At 30.9% G+C, this 19,811-nt stretch overlaps 5 protein-coding genes and 1 pseudogene across 5 annotated transcripts in view; 4 read left to right on the forward strand and 2 right to left on the reverse strand.

The window, feature by feature from the left end:
- The first annotated feature begins 54 nt into the window (after nucleotides 1-54).
- Nucleotides 55-1,959, forward strand: LOC128387179 (zinc finger C4H2 domain-containing protein-like). Its single transcript, XM_053346358.1, has 3 exons — nucleotides 55-422; nucleotides 567-652; nucleotides 808-1,959. Exons 2-3 carry the CDS (start codon nucleotides 576-578, stop codon nucleotides 1,559-1,561), a joined length of 831 nt encoding a protein of 276 aa, XP_053202333.1. The 5' UTR covers nucleotides 55-422; nucleotides 567-575; the 3' UTR covers nucleotides 1,562-1,959.
- A 31-nt stretch (nucleotides 1,960-1,990) lies between these two features.
- LOC128387180 (unconventional prefoldin RPB5 interactor-like) lies at nucleotides 1,991-3,144 on the forward strand. Its single transcript, XM_053346360.1, has 2 exons — nucleotides 1,991-2,131; nucleotides 2,444-3,144. Exons 1-2 carry the CDS (start codon nucleotides 2,084-2,086, stop codon nucleotides 2,927-2,929), a joined length of 534 nt encoding a protein of 177 aa, XP_053202335.1. The 5' UTR covers nucleotides 1,991-2,083; the 3' UTR covers nucleotides 2,930-3,144.
- LOC128387178 (G1/S-specific cyclin-E-like) lies at nucleotides 3,141-6,491 on the reverse strand. Its single transcript, XM_053346357.1, has 3 exons — nucleotides 4,956-6,491; nucleotides 4,560-4,717; nucleotides 3,141-4,474 (listed from the first exon to the last, which is right to left on the reverse strand). The coding sequence occupies exons 1-3, from the start codon at nucleotides 5,710-5,712 to the stop codon at nucleotides 3,758-3,760; spliced, it is 1,632 nt and encodes a 543-aa protein (XP_053202332.1). The 5' UTR covers nucleotides 5,713-6,491; the 3' UTR covers nucleotides 3,141-3,757.
- A 1,473-nt stretch (nucleotides 6,492-7,964) lies between these two features.
- LOC128387181 (G1/S-specific cyclin-E-like) lies at nucleotides 7,965-11,238 on the forward strand (annotated as a pseudogene).
- A 498-nt stretch (nucleotides 11,239-11,736) lies between these two features.
- Nucleotides 11,737-15,580, forward strand: LOC128387025 (uncharacterized). The gene is made up of 8 exons (XM_053346161.1): nucleotides 11,737-12,075; nucleotides 12,148-12,227; nucleotides 12,302-12,322; nucleotides 12,698-12,709; nucleotides 12,848-12,859; nucleotides 14,171-14,251; nucleotides 14,357-14,412; nucleotides 14,874-15,580. The coding sequence occupies exons 1-8, from the start codon at nucleotides 11,976-11,978 to the stop codon at nucleotides 14,881-14,883; spliced, it is 372 nt and encodes a 123-aa protein (XP_053202136.1). The 5' UTR covers nucleotides 11,737-11,975; the 3' UTR covers nucleotides 14,884-15,580.
- A 13-nt stretch (nucleotides 15,581-15,593) lies between these two features.
- Nucleotides 15,594-19,811, reverse strand: part of LOC128386867 (neurotensin receptor type 1-like) — a 46,727-nt gene continuing 42,509 nt past the window's right edge. Inside the window, exon 3 of the mRNA XM_053345972.1 lies at nucleotides 15,594-16,991. Within this exon, the coding sequence (XP_053201947.1) occupies nucleotides 16,251-16,991 (741 nt within the window). The 3' untranslated portion in view covers nucleotides 15,594-16,250. The remainder of the gene's footprint in view (nucleotides 16,992-19,811) is intronic.

A 19,811-nucleotide genomic window follows, 5' to 3' on the forward strand; every position in this document is an offset into this window, starting at 1 on the left:
ATATCTAAAAGAAAAAGAAGAAAAAAAAATTCTATTTATCTAAATGAGAAAAGAAAACAATTAACTATTTATGTTGATTGTTTATACTTTTTATTTTAATTTTTGCTCTAATTTCAATTTTTAACTAATTTTTTTTGGTTCTTTTCTTTTCTTTCAACAATTAGATGATTTATCATTTATTCTGTTCCAGAATCGTAGTCATGCTCAGCTGCTTGGTCATCAAAGTATCGGCTTGACATTAATTTGATTTTTATTCTTGTGACTTTTTTGTTTATTTACCAGGGATTTATAATTTCGAGTTGATTGTTTGTCGATCTATTTGATTGTTGGATTTTTTTCTCTATGATTAAGAGAATTTGCTGATTGAAGGAAATCAATTGTCATCGAGTTTTTCATCATCTTCTTTATCTTCGCATCTCTAGGTTAGCTTTTTTTTCAAATTCTTTTATCTCTTCTTGTCTTTCTCTGTATTTTTATATCTGTGGTTATTTACCAAGAAGAAATTTTTTATTGATCAAATTGTGATTGTTATTGATTATGTGATTTTTTTTTATCAATTTAATTAGGGTTTTGTCATGTCTTCTGGAGGTAATCAGATCTCTTCGGACGATGAAATCGCCATCAACAAGTTAGAATATCTTAAAGAGCTTCGGTAAGTTGTTTTAATTTGTATTCTTTTTTTCCGCTTTGATATTCTGTATTTATCAATTGACATTCGATGAGATTAATTAGTTATCAATATGTTAATGATTTGTTTCTTCTTCTTCTTCTTCTTTGGTTGGTTTATTTATTTATCTTCTTCTATAGAGACTTAACATTGGATTTAAATAACATAAAAACTCGTCTTAAACAAGAATTGGATGCAGTTGAATCGGAGAAAAAATGTCTTGTTGCTTATCGAAAAGAGAAAGAGTTTCTTGAACAAGAAAAATTGGCTCATGTTGAAGAATTACGATTAATTCATTCTGATCTAAATCAAATGGAAACAGTAATAAAGGAAAGTGATGAAGAACATAGTCAACATTTGTCAACAGCAAAAAGTTTACTAATTGAATGTCAACAATTAAAAGATCATGCAAACAAGATGAGATCTGGTTTAGGTTTAGATTTGATTAATGATCTACACGAAGAGGAGGAGAAAATTCGTTCAGAATTATTTAAGAAACATCATCTTTCTGAGCCAACTAATCGTGATTATGAATCAAATGGACGCTCAATGAACAAAACATTGTTAACAATTTCAACAGCAAATTCTCAGCCACCCTCAATGATTCACGGTGTTTTCAAGCCAAATTTACCCTCTTCGGTTCATCAACCTCGATTAGGATTCTCTGGGCAAGGTGGATCTTCAGTCCACCCTGGACCATCTTCGGGTGTTCCAAGTTTATCTATGACTGACAGACAACCTCCACCAGCAGCATTCCGTCAACAGCCACCTCCAATGAAATCATGTCTATCCTGTCACCAACAAATCCACCGAAATGCACCAATATGTCCACTATGTAAGGCTAAAAGCCGTTCCCGTAATCCAAAAAAGCCAAAACGGAAAACCGAAGACTGAAAAGTTGCAAGAAAAACAAATGGAAACGAAAAAAAAACCAACACCAGTATTACAATCAAATACTTAAAAAGAAAAACATCAATTTTTCCTCTCTCTTTCTACCACAACCCCAAACAACTACAACAATTAACAATTTTACCAATGGTAAAAATCAATTGTTTTTAATTTAAATTAACTCTTCAATCTCAATTCTTAGATCAGATCATACAAAAAAAGCTAAACCATTTTTTTTACTCTCCATTGTACTTATTCATTCAATGTAATTATTTTCCTTTCATTTCTTACTTTACAGTATGTGTGTATGTGTGTCTCCAAGCAATACCCTTAATAGAATTAAACAAAAAAAATTCAAAGAAAATTAATTGCAATTACAATTAATTCCATCAATCAAAAGTTAACATTCGAATGACTCATTGATAGATCAACACAAAGAGAATCAGCTGATCGGTTTAGTAAATTTTTTCTCTTTTCTCTCATTTCTTTTTCTCAAAAAATTAACTAATTGTTTCTTCTAATTGTTGAATGGAACCTCAATTTACTTTGGACAAATTAAAGATCAGCCAACAATGGGTAAGTGAACATGTTAATTTCTCACCAATAATTAATTTCCAATCCAAAGGCTAAGCTTTTTTCCCATCACTTTATTTGCTTGAGTGAAGATTCAACCCCAACCTTAAACACCTCGATCTTTCATTTCCCTCTCTAATTGTTCCCGCTTTTAATTGTAATAATGAAGAAGATGATGAAGATGATCATCTCACCTTGCAGATGATAATTTTCCCGTTCTCAATTAAATCCAAAGTCAATGAATCTGATCTGAGAGTCTTTCGATGTTTATATTTTTGTTTCTTTCTCTTTGTATTGATATCGCTTCTAATTTAGGCCTTGCAAATGGCAAAAACTAAATTAGCCTCATATGATAATATAATCAACGAATATGAATCATTAAAAGGTAACATGGAAATGCTGGTTAAAAAGGTTAATCATCCAATTATGGTTCCAATTTGTCACAATATGAGAAAGGAAGACGCTCCATTGGCCTTTATGCCAGGAAATCTTGACCACACTAATCAGGTGATGGTTTCATTGGGTGACAATTGGTTTGCTGACCGGTCGGTTTCTCAGGCCGTTGAAATTGCCGAAAGAAGAATTAAGTTTGTCAAAGAGAGAAAAGTCGAAACCGAAAAGGAAATCGAATCAATTAACAATTGGTTCAAATTCACCTCACAATTAGCAGAGGAATCGAAAGACTTGGTTGAAATAATGGAGGAATATGATGAAGAAGCTGAAGCAAAATGGAGGGAAGAACATAAAAGAAAAGTTAAATTGCACAAGGAGCGGGAGAAATTAATGAGACAACAAGAGTAATTAACGATAATTATGGTGATTATTTGTTAATTTATTTTCCAACATTTTCTATTTACAAACATAAGTTGATTTAACGAAAGCAAATTGATTTATGTAAGTGAAAAGCTTCAAATGAAAACGCTAAAAAAAAAGGTCAAACAAAATGGCCGACAAATTTTTACCTGTTGGTCTAATGAACAATTAAAATACATTATTGAAATTTATATAAATATTTACATGAATGGAAGATTAACTTTAATCACTTGTGATAATAAGTTATGTTATTAAAGTGATTGAATGTTGGAAAAATTTGTATGGACAAAAATCGGATTGTTGATCATTTGGTGTGGGAAAAGTTTCGGTTCAATTGTTGAGGTTTCAGATGATTAAAAGTCGCTTTGGATGAACGATGATAATTTCGTATAGTAGATGAGACGGAATTATTATTGTAATTAGAATGTTTTGGCTTCGATTCAAGCGAATGGCAAGAAGATATCACAATTAGAATGGACATTTTGTTCAGGTTCGGATTTTGTGCTTCGTTTTATCACCTTGGTGATATCAAAATGGTGGACGGAAGATGGATGCTGATGATGATAAGGAGGAAATGGAAGATGAAAGGATGTTGATGAAGGTGAGATTTTTTTCGTTTTTCAGTTGATAGTGAGAAATGATTGTATAAATATGAACAATTGCATAAATATTATTATTTTACATAAAGAACGTGCTCTTTGTCTTTCTGTCCTTTTGTCTCTCTCTTTCTCTTTTTCTGTGATTTATACTAATTAATTGTGTAAAATCTACGAGTTAATTGTGATTGAAGAGAGACAATTGACATAGAATTTTGTATTAGAACGTCGCTGGACTACTAGTTGGTGGGGAATATGATCGACGTTTTTTTGTAATTCGTCTTGCAGATTGTCGAGTGTTATGAATCTTATTTGTTTCGATCTTTTCTATTTTCTCAGTTTCATTATTATTAATTTCTTTATCGTTGCAGTGATGAACATGATTATGGCGAGTGTGGTGATGATGATGATGATGAGCATCTTCATCGTCTTCTGATTCTGTGTCATCGTAATAATCATCGTTATTATTATTGGAGTTGTTGTTAAGATCTCGTTTCCTTTTCTTTGTATTACTTGTAGTAATTTTTGTTATTGTTGTTGTTGTTGTTTCTTGAATTTGTTTTTTGTTGACAAGTGATGAAGGTGTTAAAGATGAAGATTGAGTTTGATTATGTTGAGGTGGAGATGATGTAGTTGATAAAGGATTTGGTGAATATCCTGTTGATCTTAATCCTGGTGAAGATGCTAAAGATTGTAAAGGTAATGGAGATGATGTTATCTGTGCATTTGATGAAGATGCAATTGGCGAGGATGATATTGTTATTGGTCCATTATTATTACTATTATTATTATTATTATTATCCCGTTTAACTTTTAATGGAACCTTTGACTTTGCATTAAATGGACTACTACTAAGTGGAGATGGAGGCATTGATGGAGCTACTGATTCATCGCTACTGTCTTCAGTTAGATCGATTTGTTTCATGTGAGCTCGTTCCTGAAATATTTTAAATAAGAAAATATTTTATAAATTAGAAAAGATAATTGATTGGGGGAAAAAAAGAAATGAAATAAATACTAACCAACAAAGTTAAATCGACTGTGTGATATTGCATATTGGACCAAGAGCCATTTGTAACATTCGCTGGTACTTTTGGCTCAATCATTCCCGTTTCTCGAACCGCCAATGCAAAAGGTGTCATCCAAATGATACAGTCCCTGATATCTGGATGTTTGAATCCTATGGAAAAGAAAGAGAGAAGAGAAAGAGAGAATTGGAAGATAGAAAAGAGGGGAGAAGTAAGAGGGAGAAGGAGAAGGAGAGGGAGAGGGAAGATGGAATAAAGGAGAAAAACGAGGGATAAAAAAGAAAGAAATAACAGAGAAAGAAAGAGAGAGAGAAAGAGAGAGAGAGAGAGAGAGAAAAAGAAAAAGTTGTAAATAACTGGTTCCAATATCGAAAAGAAAAGAAAACTTACTTGTACAAGAATAAACTGTTTCTTCATCGGTGAAATGATAAAACGCCGATGCTGCGATAACATCGTAATTATATTGCAAAGATCCAATGTCCAACATGCACAAGTCGATCAGATGAGCCACTTGGACGAAAAACGTTGCACTGTAATTTGGAATTAGAAATTTCTCTCCGGTCGAACGAGCCTCTGGATCTCGATTGTTCTCCTTCTCCAGAATCGAATAAATTTGCATAAAAATCGACAACCATTTGTTCACTGTCACCGGATGAAGTGACCATTTCAGTGTCTCCATGATGACTAGTTCTTGACTGAATATCTCGCAATCGGTACAAGCTCCATCAGTGACTGCGGCGAACTCAGTGCTCTTTGGTGGATACACTTCCTCAATTTTGGCAGCGATAAAGAGACAAGTGGTCCCGATCAATTGCAACTGTTGCCGAGGAAGGTCACTCTTCTTGGTCAAGTATCGGTCCACAAAATCAAGGGCCAAGTAAAATGTCTCTCGGTGCAGTTTGAACAATTCACTCACTTCACTCAGCCAGTCCAACAGAATCGATCTCATCCTCGGTGTGATGTTCGGATGTTTGGCCAACAAGTGACTATCACGACAATAAATCTCCTTGATATTAATCATGGATTCCCACATTTCTGTTGAGTCACTCATGTTCAGTGTGGGCAAAGGTGAAGGACGAACTCGGCGGGAAGAAGATGAACAAGACTGAGTCACATTGGGTGTTAGAATTCCTGGTTGAGTCTCCATGTTGTACACTAGGAAGAAACGAACACCTCACAGAGAAACAACAGAGAAAGAGAGAGAGAGAAAGAAGAGAAGTAATGAAAGAAAGAGAGTAAAGAGAAAAGAGAGAAAAAACCAGAGAAAAATAGAAACAAAGAGAGAAAAATGCTCAACAGAAAAAGAAGCTTTTTCTCTTAAGGGTAAACAATTATTTCTCTTTTCCAATAAGCATTTTAAGATTCTAATGAAGGTGATTAATTGAAACTGATTAAGGACAATGATTGTTTGTAGATGTTTACAGTTGATTAAGATGGAGACCAAGACCAAGATGAAGATGAGAATATGAAAATAAGAAAATAAGAAAATAAGAAAATATTATCAAGAGAATGTTGTTCTTTTTGTTGTTGACGTTTTAATGATGAGCAAATGGAAACACGACCAGTAAAGCACAAGAATAGAAAATGATGATAAATGTTTTATAATAAAACCGGGAAAAGATTAACAATTATCCCGAATATTTGGTTAAAGGTTGACAATCGACGTTCACGATCATTGAGAAGAAAAATGAACCATAGGAAAAGAAAGAGAAAAACACAGAGAGAGAGAGAATTAGTGGGGGAGATGGAAGATAAAGATTGAGAGAGAAATAGAGAGAGGGAGATTCATTCAGTGAGAATCACAAATACAGAAGGAGAGAGAGGGAGAGAGAGAGAAGATGAAAAAAAAAGAAAATGAGTGAGACCAGAAAACCAGAATAAAAAGAAGAAAAAATTTATGAAGATGAGAACGAGTGAGAATAAAAAGTAACACGAACAAGAAGAAGAAGGGAGTCCAAATGTGAGAGAGAGAGAGAGAGAGAAGAGAGAGAGAAAAGAAAGAGAAATAGATACAGAGAGTAAAAAAATTAGAGGGAAAGAGAGAGAAAAAAGAAAGAAATTGAAAGAGAAAGAGAATAAAGAAAGAGTGAATCAAGAATAAACAAAGATCATTTCCCTCTCTTTTTCACTTTCTTTACCATGTGTGTCTCCCTCTAGTTTCCATCCCCTTGTCATCATTTTCCCCTTCCCGCCAACAGCTGATCCAAGAACAATTTTCAAAATCATAATAATACAAAAATCTTTTCTTTTCAATTCTATTTCCATTCATTACAATCTATTTTCACCTATTTCTATTTAAAATTTCTTCCAATCGATTGTCAATTATATTGACGATCACGGGAATTTATTTAAGACTTGAAACAATGAAACATGGCGATCCAGAGTAGCCCTCAGAAAAGACTGACCTTATCCGGGATTTATGATTATATTATCAAAAATTATCCATTTTATCGTTCCAATAAACAGTTCTGTACTCATTTTGTTGTAAATTATCATCATTATTGACCAACAAAAACAATCTAATGACATGAGTTGAACTCTGGTAGATAGACACTGACAAGATTAAAGTGAAAGGGAAGCCATGATGACGATGATGATGGTGGTCAGTATGAAAAGTAACACATTTACTAACAATTGACCAGAAGCAAAAAAAGCAACAAAATTTTGATCAAAATTTTGCAACACGAAAAAACAAACTAATCAACAAATTATGTTTTCTAATTTTATTTTATTTCCTTAGATTCCAATAAGAATTAACTAATCTTGAATGATTGTACACAGAATTATTTAATTGATTTGATGAATTGGGTGGAAAAACAAATGGTTGATTAACTAACGAACAATAGTTGAGTCCAATGTTGTTGTTAGGTTGAAGTGAATGAATAATTGATCGTCGAAACGAATGTTCTAATCGAGCTCGAGATGATGAAGAACTTTTTTTCGCCTCAACTTGCCTGACGATTCACCAAGAAAACTTCATTCGAAGCACTTGGACCCAACATCCAATAGTTTCCTTTTCCGGGATCATCGTAACTTCTTGGCACTTTGATGAAACACTTATTCAGGGATAAATTGTGTCTTATTGAATTCTGCCAACCCTGTTTATTGGAACGATGAATGTAAATTAATATTATTATGATTTTGAAAATTGTTCTTGGATCAGCTGTTGGCGGGAAGGGGAAAATGATGACAAGGGGATGGAAACTAGAGGGAGACACACATGGTAAAGAAAGTGAAAAAGAGAGGGAAATGATCTTTGTTTATTCTTGATTCACTCTTTCTTTATTCTCTTTCTCTTTCAATTTTTTCTTTTTTCTCTCTCTTTCCCTCTAATTTTTTTACTCTCTGTATCTATTTCTCTTTCTTTCTCTCTCTCTCTCTCTCTCTCTCTCTCTCTCACATTTGGACTCCCTTCTTCTTCTTGTTCGTGTTACTTTTTATTCTCACTCGTTCTCATCTTCATAAATTTTTTCTTCTTTTTATTCTGGTTTTCTGGTCTCACTCATTTTCTTTTTTTTTCATCTTCTCTCTCTCTCTCTCCCTCTTTCTCCTTCTGTATTTGTGATTCTCACTGAATGAATCTCCCTCACTCTATTTCTCTCTCAATCTTTATCTTCCATCTCCCCCACTAATTCTCTCTCTCTCTCTCTCTCTGTGTTTTTCTTTCTTTTCCTATGGTTCATTTTTCTTCTCAATGATCGTGAACGTCGATTGTCAACCTTTAACCAAATATTCGGGATAATTGTTAATCTTTTCCCGGTTTTATTATAAAACATTTATCATCATTTTCTATTCTTGTGCTTTACTGGTCGTGTTTCCATTTGCTCATCATTAAAACGTCAACAACAAAAAGAACAACATTCTCTTGATAATATTTTCTTATTTTCTTATTTTCTTATTTTCATATTCTCATCTTCATCTTGGTCTTGGTCTCCATCTTAATCAACTGTAAACATCTACAAACAATCATTGTCCTTAATCAGTTTCAATTAATCACCTTCATTAGAATCTTAAAATGCTTATTGGAAAAGAGAAATAATTGTTTACCCTTAAGAGAAAAAGCTTCTTTTTCTGTTGAGCATTTTTCTCTCTTTGTTTCTATTTTTCTCTGGTTTTTTCTCTCTTTTCTCTTCACTCTCTTCACTCTCTTTCTTTCATTACTTCTCTTCTTTCTCTCTCTCTCTTTCTCTGTTGTTTCTCTGTGAGGTGTTCGTTTCTTCCTAGTGTACAACATGGAGACTCAACCAGGAATTCTAACACCCAATGTGACTCAGTCTTGTTCATCTTCTTCCCGCCGAGTTCGTCCTTCACCTTTGCCCACACTGAACATGAGTGACTCAACAGAAATGTGGGAATCCATGATTAATATCAAGGAGATTTATTGTCGTGATAGTCACTTGTTGGCCAAACATCCGAACATCACACCGAGGATGAGATCGATTCTGTTGGACTGGCTGAGTGAAGTGAGTGAATTGTTCAAACTGCACCGAGAGACATTTTATTTGGCCCTTGATTTTGTGGACCGATACTTGACCAAGAAGAGTGACCTTCCTCGGCAACAGTTGCAATTGATCGGGACCACTTGTCTCTTTATCGCTGCCAAAATTGAGGAAGTGTATCCACCAAAGAGCACTGAGTTCGCCGCAGTCACTGATGGAGCTTGTACCGATTGCGAGATATTCAGTCAAGAACTAGTCATCATGGAGACACTGAAATGGTCACTTCATCCGGTGACAGTGAACAAATGGTTGTCGATTTTTATGCAAATTTATTCGATTCTGAGAAGGAGAACAATCGAGATCCAGAGGCTCGTTCGACCGAGAGAAATTTCTAATTCCAAATTACAGTGCAACGTTTTTCGTCCAAGTGGCTCATCTGATCGACTTGTGCATGTTGGACATTGGATCTTTGCAATATAATTACGATGTTATCGCAGCATCGGCGTTTTATCATTTCACCGATGAAGAAACAGTTTATTCTTGTAAGTAAGTTTTCTTTTCTTTCGATATTGGAACCAGTTATTTACAACTTTTTCTTTTTCTCTCTCTCTCTTTCTCTTTCTCTCTCTCTTTCTTTCTTTCTCTGTTATTTCTTTCTTTTTATCCTCGTTTTCTCCTTTATTCCATCTTCCTCTCCCTCCTTCTCCTTCTCCTCTTACTTCTCCCTTTTCTATCTTCCACCTTCTTTCTTCTCTCTTCTTTTCCATAGGATTCAAACATCCAGATATCAGGGACTGTATCATTTGGATGACACCTTTGCATTGGCGGTTCGAGAACGGAATGATTGAGCCAAAAGTACCAGCGAATGTTACAAATGGCTCTTGGTCCAATATGCAATATCACACAGTCGATTTAACTTTGTTGGTTAGTATTTATTTCATTTTTTTCCCCAATCAATTATCTTTTCTAATTTATAAAATATTTTCTTATTTAAAATATTTCAGGAACGAGCTCACATGAAACAAATCGATCTAACTGAAGACAGTAGCGATGAATCAGTAGCTCCATCAATGCCTCCATCTCCACTTAGTAGTAGTCCATTTAATGCAAAGTCAAAGGTTCCATTAAAAGTTAAACGGGATAATAATAATAATAATAGTAATAATAATGGACCAATAACAATATCATCCTCGCCAATTGCATCTTCATCAAATGCACAGATAACATCATCTCCATTACCTTTACAATCTTTAGCATCTTCACCAGGATTAAGATCAACAGGATATTCACCAAATCCTTTATCAACTACATCATCTCCACCTCAACATAATCAAACTCAATCTTCATCTTTAACACCTTCATCACTTGTCAACAAAAAACAAATTCAAGAAACAACAACAACAACAACAATAACAAATATTACTACAAGTAATACAAAGAAAAGGAAACGAGATCTTAACAACAACTCCAATAATAATAACGATGATTATTACGATGACACAGAATCAGAAGACGATGAAGATGCTCATCATCATCATCATCATCATCATCACCACACTCGCCATAATCATGTTCATCACTGCAACGATAAAGAAATTAATAATAATGAAACTGAGAAAATAGAAAAGATCGAAACAAATAAGATTCATAACACTCGACAATCTGCAAGACGAATTACAAAAAAACGTCGATCATATTCCCCACCAACTAGTAGTCCAGCGACGTTCTAATACAAAATTCTATGTCAATTGTCTCTCTTCAATCACAATTAACTCGTAGATTTTACACAATTAATTAGTATAAATCACAGAAAAAGAGAAAGAGAGAGACAAAAGGACAGAAAGACAAAGAGCACGTTCTTTATGTAAAATAATAATATTTATGCAATTGTTCATATTTATACAATCATTTCTCACTATCAACTGAAAAACGAAAAAAATCTCACCTTCATCAACATCCTTTCATCTTCCATTTCCTCCTTATCATCAGCATCCATCTTCCGTCCACCATTTTGATATCACCAAGGTGATAAATTCAACTGCATTTTGATAAGCAAAACACAAAACAATAATGAAAATGAGTTAAATTGTGATATCTTTTACATTCGTTGTCCCAACAATTAACCTCTAACAGTAACAATCTTTATTAATTGCTATCGTTAATCCATATATTTTTTTCATCAAACAATTAAGTTTAAATAAAGTACAATAATAAATAAAGTAAACTAAACCTGAGCCACTTATCATTTAAATCAACTAATCCAATTTGTAAATATCCCAATTAAATTGAAACAAATGATTAACCAGAAAAAGATTAATCATCTTTCAAAGTCAATATGGATTAACTCAATAATCAAATTAAAAGAAATCAAGATTAAGGAAAAAAAATCAAATCAATTGAAATTGATATTCAATTGGTTTTGAAATCAATTCCTCTTTTCAATTGATTATAAGTAACAATCAACCGATATAAATAGTAATCAAAGTAACAGAATAATAATATAAATTGATTGTTGTAACTCTAAGCCAAATTAAAAAGTTATTGATTTAGATCAAATTTCAATGATTGATAATCATCCATGTATCAAGATTATCTTAGTGATTTAATCACAATCGGAATATAATAGGAAACAATTGATTAAATCCCATTGACGTTGAATTGTGTTAACCTGATCCGGTTTGATAAAAAAAAACTGATCACAATTTGATTGTGATCAACGATAAAATGAAAATATGATTAGTTGATTACAGTTGATTGTTGAGATTAGTTGGTCGATCAGTAAACTTACAATTACCTTTGTCTTTGTCTCTAAGTTTTTTATTAATTGTGACAACGACTTTTTTTACTTTTGATTTTCATATTTGATTGTGTTTTAATCAAGACTGTTAAAAGATTCACATTTAATTGTGTCTCTTGCGTTGAGTGTGTTACAATTAACTAATTGCTGTTGATTTACATAAAAATTAAAAGGATGAATTTAAATTCACTTTTACACCAATCATTGTCAATCATTGGTTGTCTTTACTTAATTGCTCTGCTCCTCTCGATGACCACAGTTAATTGTAATCAAGGTAAGTTGATTCAATTTTTCATTCTCCACAACAATTAACTAATTATCCAATGGTTGACTTTATTTCAATAAGAATCAAATGAATGGAAATACTTTAATGAATTAGGAACATCTCCAATTGATTTAACAAATAAATTAGAGGAAAAAAGAGGTGTAAGTAATTAAGTTAATTTAATTGTTTGGAAGAAAAAGTTTTCTAATTGATTCTAATTGTTACCGTTATTTAGATTAACCTTGGACGAAAGGTAAGTTAATTATTACAATTATCTCTCTCATTATTATATTGTAATCTTTTCATATGTAAATACAATTAACAATTAACTGGGATAATCAACATTACCAAGATGGTGAGTTTTAAACAATTAACTTGAAATGCATTTTGAAATTAACTAATTGTTCATCTATTTATTGCTAATTGTCAATCAATATTCAACTCCTGAAGATGTGCCGAGTAAGTAATCAATTGAATTTAATTAAATTAACCGAACAATTTATCTAAATTAACTTGATTGTCAATTCTCAGATAATTATGATAAATTAATATGGAAAAATTTAATTACTTGAAATATGAATTTACTAATTATTAATTTTTTTCTCCTTCTTTTGTTAATTTGATTAATTAGATGGATCCAAGGGTGAGTTTAATTGTGATAATGTTGATGGTTTACAATTAGTTTTATTAATTGTTAATTGCTTTTAAATTATATCACTTGGAAATGATGGGAAATTGAATTTTCAAATTGTTAACAATTACCAACAATTAAAAACATCAGAATTGTGCTGGGGTAAGTTAATTTAATTAATTGTTTAAAAAGACAAACAATCATTTTGAAAGCAAATGATTAGGTAACTATTAATAATTACAATTAGTTAATCATTTTTGATTCATTGTTATTATATTGGTAAAAATCAAGTTAATTTGGTTACAAGAAATTACAAATTAATCAGTGATTCTTGTCACGTTAATGATTATTAAATTAAATTTAATTCTGTTTATCTTGTAAACATAAACTAAATTAACTGATTGTTACACCATTGAGACAAAGATTATAATATAAACAAACATTTAATTAACTAAATTGTTTCATTCCAATTGATAATAATCAACTTATATTATTAAGCTTTGAAAATAGATACAAAGTTAATTTATAACAATGAATAAATTGTCACAATTAACAGTTGAATTTGATGTTACATCAACAAACAATTAGTTCAAACAATCAAGGTACATACATATAAATCAACTTTGATCAGGAAATACCAACAACAACAATCAATAAATTAGATAATACAATTAGCAATTATGTCAAATCCCAATCCAAGTTGAATGAATTAACTGTTAATTGTTGATGATTTTCACCATTAAGAAATCAGATAAAACTAATTCCCAACAATTACGGATTCTAATTACAAAATGATTGAAAACATAAACTAAATCAATTTAATTGTTGATCAATGTTTGTTTGTGTTGACTGTTAAATGATTGGAAAGGAGAAAAGTTAATTGGCAATTTAAATATAAATTGTAATCCGAGTAAATTAATAACAATGATAATTTTGATTCCATTGATTAAGTAAATAGCCTGAAACATTGACAATTTAATTTAAGGATGAAAACCCAATCAAAAGCCAACCTAATGATTAGATTGTTGATTTGATCAACTCAACGAAACATTAACACAATTTACAATCAATTTAATTAGTTTGATTTGAGAAATTAAACAAATTCTTGTTTTCCGAAAACTCGTCAGAAATTGTTTACGATTTTTCAACTGCACAATTAGCTAATTGTCATCATTAAGATTGCGGTGGAAAAGTTATCATTAGTAAGGAAAGAAAATTTTTCTCATGTTATACAGATTCGAGGGTTCGAACTAGAAAAAAGTTCTAATCGTTTACCTGTCAAGTTGAACAACATTTTCACGAACAATTTGGTAAACATTTATTTCTATTATTTTTATGATTGATTATCATGTTTAATATGAGAGCGAAAAAAAGTAGCAAATTGATTGTTCGAAGTTTTGTTTTTTTCTCCACATCAAATTAACTTAATTGTTGTGATTAATTGTTGAACATTATTCGTGTGTTTATCTCAAGCTTCTTGCCGATACGAGTCCATACCAACGAAACGTAGTGTACCGACGAGCTGAGGGTTTCCTTCACCCTGATTCTGATTCTGTAAGTTTCATTTTTCACCCTGAATTTCATCATGAAATCCAACATGGCAATGATTAGCTAATTATCTTCACACTTACATTTGATTATTCATCTAATATTAAACAGAGAGACTCAATTTCCCGATCATTGGATTCCAGGTTACCAATACTTCCTGATAATGGGTAAGCAATTTAACTGAATTAACCTTCAAAAAGTTAATCATCACAATGTAAACAATTTAAATTTTATTTCAAGAGTAACAATTTAAATGTTTCCCGGTGATTTAATGAAAAGTAGATCACAATTTTTTGTTTTTCTTATTGTTGATCTGATTTCAACTCATTGATTCATATGAGATCATGAAGTTTGATCAATTTTAATTACAATTTATATTTATATCATTAGGACCAAAGCTTTGACAATATTGAGTATGTTTACTTAATATTGTCAAATAATCAAGTTAATCTGATTCAAGATTCAACAATTTTGATGGTTTACAATTTGATTAACTGTCAATCAATCAATCAGCAACCAACCAATATGATAAATAATGCTTATATTGATAAGCTTATTTAGTCGACTAAATTAAAATTATTTGGAAATTAATTTATGAACTTTTTTTTCTGTTTTCATTTCCTTTCAGACGATATTGATAATCTTAGGAATGAAACTCAGTTCATGATGGTTACATGGGTGATGGGAGCTTTTTATTAACTCTTCCTTTGCATCAAATGAATTGGAAGTTGAAAAGTTCATGATAGAAAATGAATAATAAATAATAACCCTCAACATAAAAACGAAGCTTATTTTACATTGGAGAGAAAATAAATTCCAACTTGAATTGAACTTTTCTCCACAATTCGATAGCATAATGAGAATTACATGATGTCTCTCTCTCTCTCTCTCTCTTCTATCATCATTATCATCATTTCGGTGTAAACAAAAATCTGACAATGAGTCAGTATCATGAAGAAAATTCAATTTCCATAAGAAAGAAAAAATTTATCACCATAAATTCATCTAAAGTTTCATGTTTTGGTTTTCTTATTGACTAAATATCCTTCTCACTCTCTCTCTCTCTCTTCCTCTTTAATAATTATTCAATTGTAATTATCTTTGATTAATTGATTAATTGATTGAGCTGATTGTGATGATTTAATTCAATTAACTTTCTATTTTGTTTGTCTTGTTGTCTATAGATTAGTAAGTTGATCAATAAAAAAAAACAAATAAGTTCATTGAATGTCAAACTTTTTCATCGTTTTCCCAATCCACCAAATTGTAAACAACAACAACAACAACCAATTAACTTGATAATATTTCAATCAATTAAAAATGAGTAGAGAAAAAGTTTCCATTGAACTTTATTCAGTTTCATATATATTTACATGTCAACATGGTGATTGTTAGTATGACATTGATTGGAAAACAACATTTGATTTGATCAAAAGAAGAAGGAAAAAAAGCTCAGATATTTATATGTGAATAGGAATTGATGAGAATAAAATTTCACAGAATTTATCTTTTCTTTTTTTCTTCTATTCTAAAGTTGAAATTGTGATTATTTCCTCCATGAGAATGCTGATTATTCAGGAAAAAGATTGAAACTTCCGATAGTAAATAAAGTTACTTTTTGATTTCTTTTTATTTACTTAACCCTGGATAAGTTTTACCATCTTAATGATATTCAATCATCATGATGAGAGATAAATTTAAATGCACAAATTTCAATTCCATCTGAATACTGAGAAAAATCATCACCATGAATTCCTCATGATTTATGTAACAAAGTATTCAAATGAAACATTTAGAAGACAAGAAAACAAAAACATAAATGAAGTAAAAGCTTTAAAGAAATTAAAATACAATTAAGTTAATTGTAGATAGATAATTAATCAACCATCATTAGCTGAATCATTAGACTTGTTAATTTCTTGCTTTTTTTTATACATAATCAAGTTAATCAGATTCTCTGGATGGTTTAATCATAATTTAAGTGAATTATGATGATGATAAATCATCACAAGGCTTCAACTGTTTGTTTACAATTAGAATCGTTTGTATGTTGAACAGTAAATCGTAAAATTTTAGGTCCATTGATCAATTGATTACTCGAATTGATTGTGGCAACGACATTGGTTGGACTAATTGTTGTGCTGGTGGACGAGTTGGTATTGGTCATCATCGTAGTGGTCATTGAATCAACATTGGTAACAACATGATTCTCATCAATATTACAATTTAAATTATCAACACTATTTGTCTCTTGATTATTGTTAATTGTATTACTAATACATGAATTATCATTAATAGCATTTTTTTTACTATTAATATTGTTATTATTTGGTGTTGGCTTTGGCGTTGTTGGTGTTGTTGATTTAGATTTAAATTGTTGCTGGTTAATTATGTTATTAGCGTTGTTTGTGTGATTGGTTAGAAATGTGTTACTGTGTAAATTGTTATTCCTAATTGAGTTACCCATTGAAACGTGAATTGAGGCCAAAGGTACATCTAAATGTCTCCGTCTTCGTCGGGTATCACAGGATAACATACGTTTAAAGGCTCGACGAAACTTGACCGAAAGTGCATTGTAAAGTATCGGGTTAATTGCTGAATTAACAAATATCATCGTTTTACAAAACATTAAATACCAAAGTTCCATGTATCTTTGTTCAGCCATTGAATTATACACCAGGAGGGCACGATAAGGTAACCATAGGGTGGCAAAAACGGCGACAATTACAACCAACATTTTGACAACCTAAAGTATCATTTGGGTAAAAGAATGACAATTAGTTATTCAATCATGGTGATCAATTGGTTTATCGAAAGAGTTAATTTATAGTTTGATTATTTATTATTATTATCGCAATTTCAGTTGATAGTATTAATATATTGATGTTTCAATGGGAACAGAACGTTGAGAAAAAAAAACAAATCATGGAAATTTATTCCTCCTATTTTTCTAGTTTCATGATAGTTCAGAATGGTAATCATGATTTTCTGCCTATTGATGAAATTGTTGATTCCCTTTGTATCAATTTATCAGTTAATTCAATTTAAATTTAGTTACATTATCATACATAAAGTTAAAGGAATAGGGTGTAAATCAGAGGAGCAGATAGATAGAGAAGGTTAATCAATTCTGATATTATTGATTAAGAATCAGAATCGATTCATGTGAACAATTTAAATTGAACATTAAGACTAATCAATAAGTTTTCAAACAGTTTTCACAGATCAAAATTGCAATCAATTCATTAAATCATTTTCATTGCGATTCTATTTTTGAAATTACCATACATTATTCATTTTTCATGGTAAATTTGAAAATCAGGAATCAACTTGAAGGTAAAAAATCACAATCAAATTTTTCAATTTGAATCATAATTCACCCTGAGGTAAAGTTCAATTGAACTGTGTGAGGATAAACTCATGGAGTCATTTGGAAACTAGAACTTGTTGAATATTTATCGGCATAAATCAATAAAATTTATAAATTAATTGTTCAGATAGAGATGGAAAAATTTCCTATGAAAATATTGTATTCAGATGATAATTGTATATTTTTGAATTCATGGTCCTAGAAAAAATTAACTATTACAATATTGTGTTGACAATTTGATCAAATTAAATTGACATTGTCATCAAATTGTATTCAAAGCAAATGCTGATGAAATTTTCTTATTCAAAAGGTAAATAAATCTTATTATTTTATTGTAATCATGATATATCAACAATAAACAAAGTATCATGTGGTATTTATTGTATAAACACCATGATGAAATGTGATAAAAATGTTAAATATTTTATACGATAAAATTATTACATATTCAGATTCAATTCTGACAAAATTCAATAATCTTCATGAATGATTTCTCATGACCAATGGTAATTTAATAATAATATCATATAAATCTTAGAATCTAAAATTTGAAAACGTTTTATTGAATTTCATGGAAACTGGATATGAAAACTCAGCAGGATCATCATGATACTTGATATATACAGGGTAATTCAGCTACTTTGTTGGTTTGCGAAATTATTCAGAAACGACTTGAGCGATAGAGTCCATATTTTGTCTTTGGAGGTTTGACCGACACTCAATTGTCATATTTCAAGGTCATAAAGGTTATTTAGTTTATTTATTTTGCAAGTATTTGGGTATTTTCTCAATAAGTTCATATAGTCTAATTAATCCTTTGATTTTTGTATGCTCATTAATTAACTTTCTAAAATCATATGATTCAGGACGAAGAAAAACATCCTTCGAAAATTCCATGATCTATACAAAGACAGTAAAAGGTTTTGAATTAACAAATTTTTCATAAAATTGAATCCATGGGAAATTGAATCTGTCCGATTATAGCACATTCAAGGCCATCTATTTGGTTACTTTTCACAATTATATTAATAATAGATTTTGATTGACCGATTGATTTTGTTTTTTCACAAAATTTAGACAAGAAATGAGCTAACTTCTGATTCACTTTCTCACATTTTTCTAAGTCGATGAGTTTTATGTCTGGTAATAGTTTAACCATTGCTTCTACATAACTATTGTCAACTCTGTAGCCTCTGATTCCAAGATGATGTAATATTATTCAAATTCTCCAAGTGCGTTCTTTCCTAAATAACCTTTATGACTTTGGCCTTGAAATATGACAATTGGGTGTCGGTCAAACCTCCATTGACAAAATATGGACTCTATCGCTCAATTGGTTTTTGAATAATTTTGAAAAGAAAACCAACAAAGTAGCTGAATTGCCCTGTATTTATACACCAAGAAACTGTGGTTGAAAATAAAATGAATCCAATGATTCAGTTAATTGTCACCTCTTAACATAAATGTCATGTTACCCTCAATGACCTTGAGGCTATTCATCAATACAATATTTACTTTTTCTCATCTTAATCTCATGGAATCAGTATCATGAAATTTTGTTCTTGTATTGAACTTTTTTCCCCTTTCTCTTTCTCAATGTTATCATTATCATTATCTTTGAACTTTGATAGTGATGATGATAATAACAGTACCAACAATACGAGTATCATTTTCACTCATCTTCATTGATTCGGTCATCCGATGATAATGATGATGATGATGATAGAAAAAGGATGAAAAAAAAGATGATCAAAATGATTGGTAAGATAATGTGACACAAAAAAAGGTCTCATCCTATTGGGATGTATGTGTGTTCCAATCAAACTGGACAATGACAATGGTCAAGTGTAAACTAAATGAACCGGAAATGGGTCAACATGATGACGATGATTCAATATCAGAAATTTACTATTTACTTTTCAATCAAGAGTAAATATGATGTCACCCACAATCAGGTATTCAGTTGATTTTATATATCTAATACATTACACACAGAATTCATTACTATCCTGATGACAATGTTTCTCATTCAATTATCATGATAACTATTAGGAAATAAATTCTGTTTAAATATACAAACAGAATTTGAAACTTTTATAATCTCATGAAACTTTTAGAAAACTTTCAACTTCAATTGTCCACTTACTCAAATTATATGATACAAACTTTTTAGATTCTGAGTTGATAAAAAAAAGA

Source organism: Panonychus citri, unplaced genomic scaffold (assembly GCF_014898815.1).
Source record: "Panonychus citri isolate SS breed McGregor unplaced genomic scaffold, ASM1489881v1 Contig00077, whole genome shotgun sequence".
NCBI classification, from domain to species: domain Eukaryota; kingdom Metazoa; phylum Arthropoda; class Arachnida; order Trombidiformes; family Tetranychidae; genus Panonychus; species Panonychus citri.

Excerpts from the sequence above, each read along its gene's own strand:
- LOC128387179 (XM_053346358.1), top strand. The coding sequence starts at position 576 with ATGTCTTCTGGAGGTAATCAGATCTCTTCGGACGATGAAATCGCCATC. Across the intron at positions 653-807 it reads GAATATCTTAAAGAGCTTCG|AGACTTAACATTGGATTTAA; the intron begins GTAAGTTGTTTT and ends CTTCTTCTATAG.
- LOC128387180 (XM_053346360.1), top strand. The coding sequence starts at position 2,084 with ATGGAACCTCAATTTACTTTGGACAAATTAAAGATCAGCCAACAATGG. Across the intron at positions 2,132-2,443 it reads TAAAGATCAGCCAACAATGG|GCCTTGCAAATGGCAAAAAC; the intron begins GTAAGTGAACAT and ends CTTCTAATTTAG.
- LOC128387178 (XM_053346357.1), bottom strand. The coding sequence starts at position 5,712 with ATGGAGACTCAACCAGGAATTCTAACACCCAATGTGACTCAGTCTTGT. Across the intron at positions 4,718-4,955 it reads AACAGTTTATTCTTGTACAA|GATTCAAACATCCAGATATC; the intron begins GTAAGTTTTCTT and ends TCTTTTCCATAG. Across the intron at positions 4,475-4,559 it reads CAGTCGATTTAACTTTGTTG|GAACGAGCTCACATGAAACA; the intron begins GTTAGTATTTAT and ends AAAATATTTCAG.
- LOC128387025 (XM_053346161.1), top strand. The coding sequence starts at position 11,976 with ATGAATTTAAATTCACTTTTACACCAATCATTGTCAATCATTGGTTGT. Across the intron at positions 12,076-12,147 it reads CACAGTTAATTGTAATCAAG|AATCAAATGAATGGAAATAC; the intron begins GTAAGTTGATTC and ends TATTTCAATAAG. Across the intron at positions 14,252-14,356 it reads TTCACCCTGATTCTGATTCT|AGAGACTCAATTTCCCGATC; the intron begins GTAAGTTTCATT and ends AATATTAAACAG.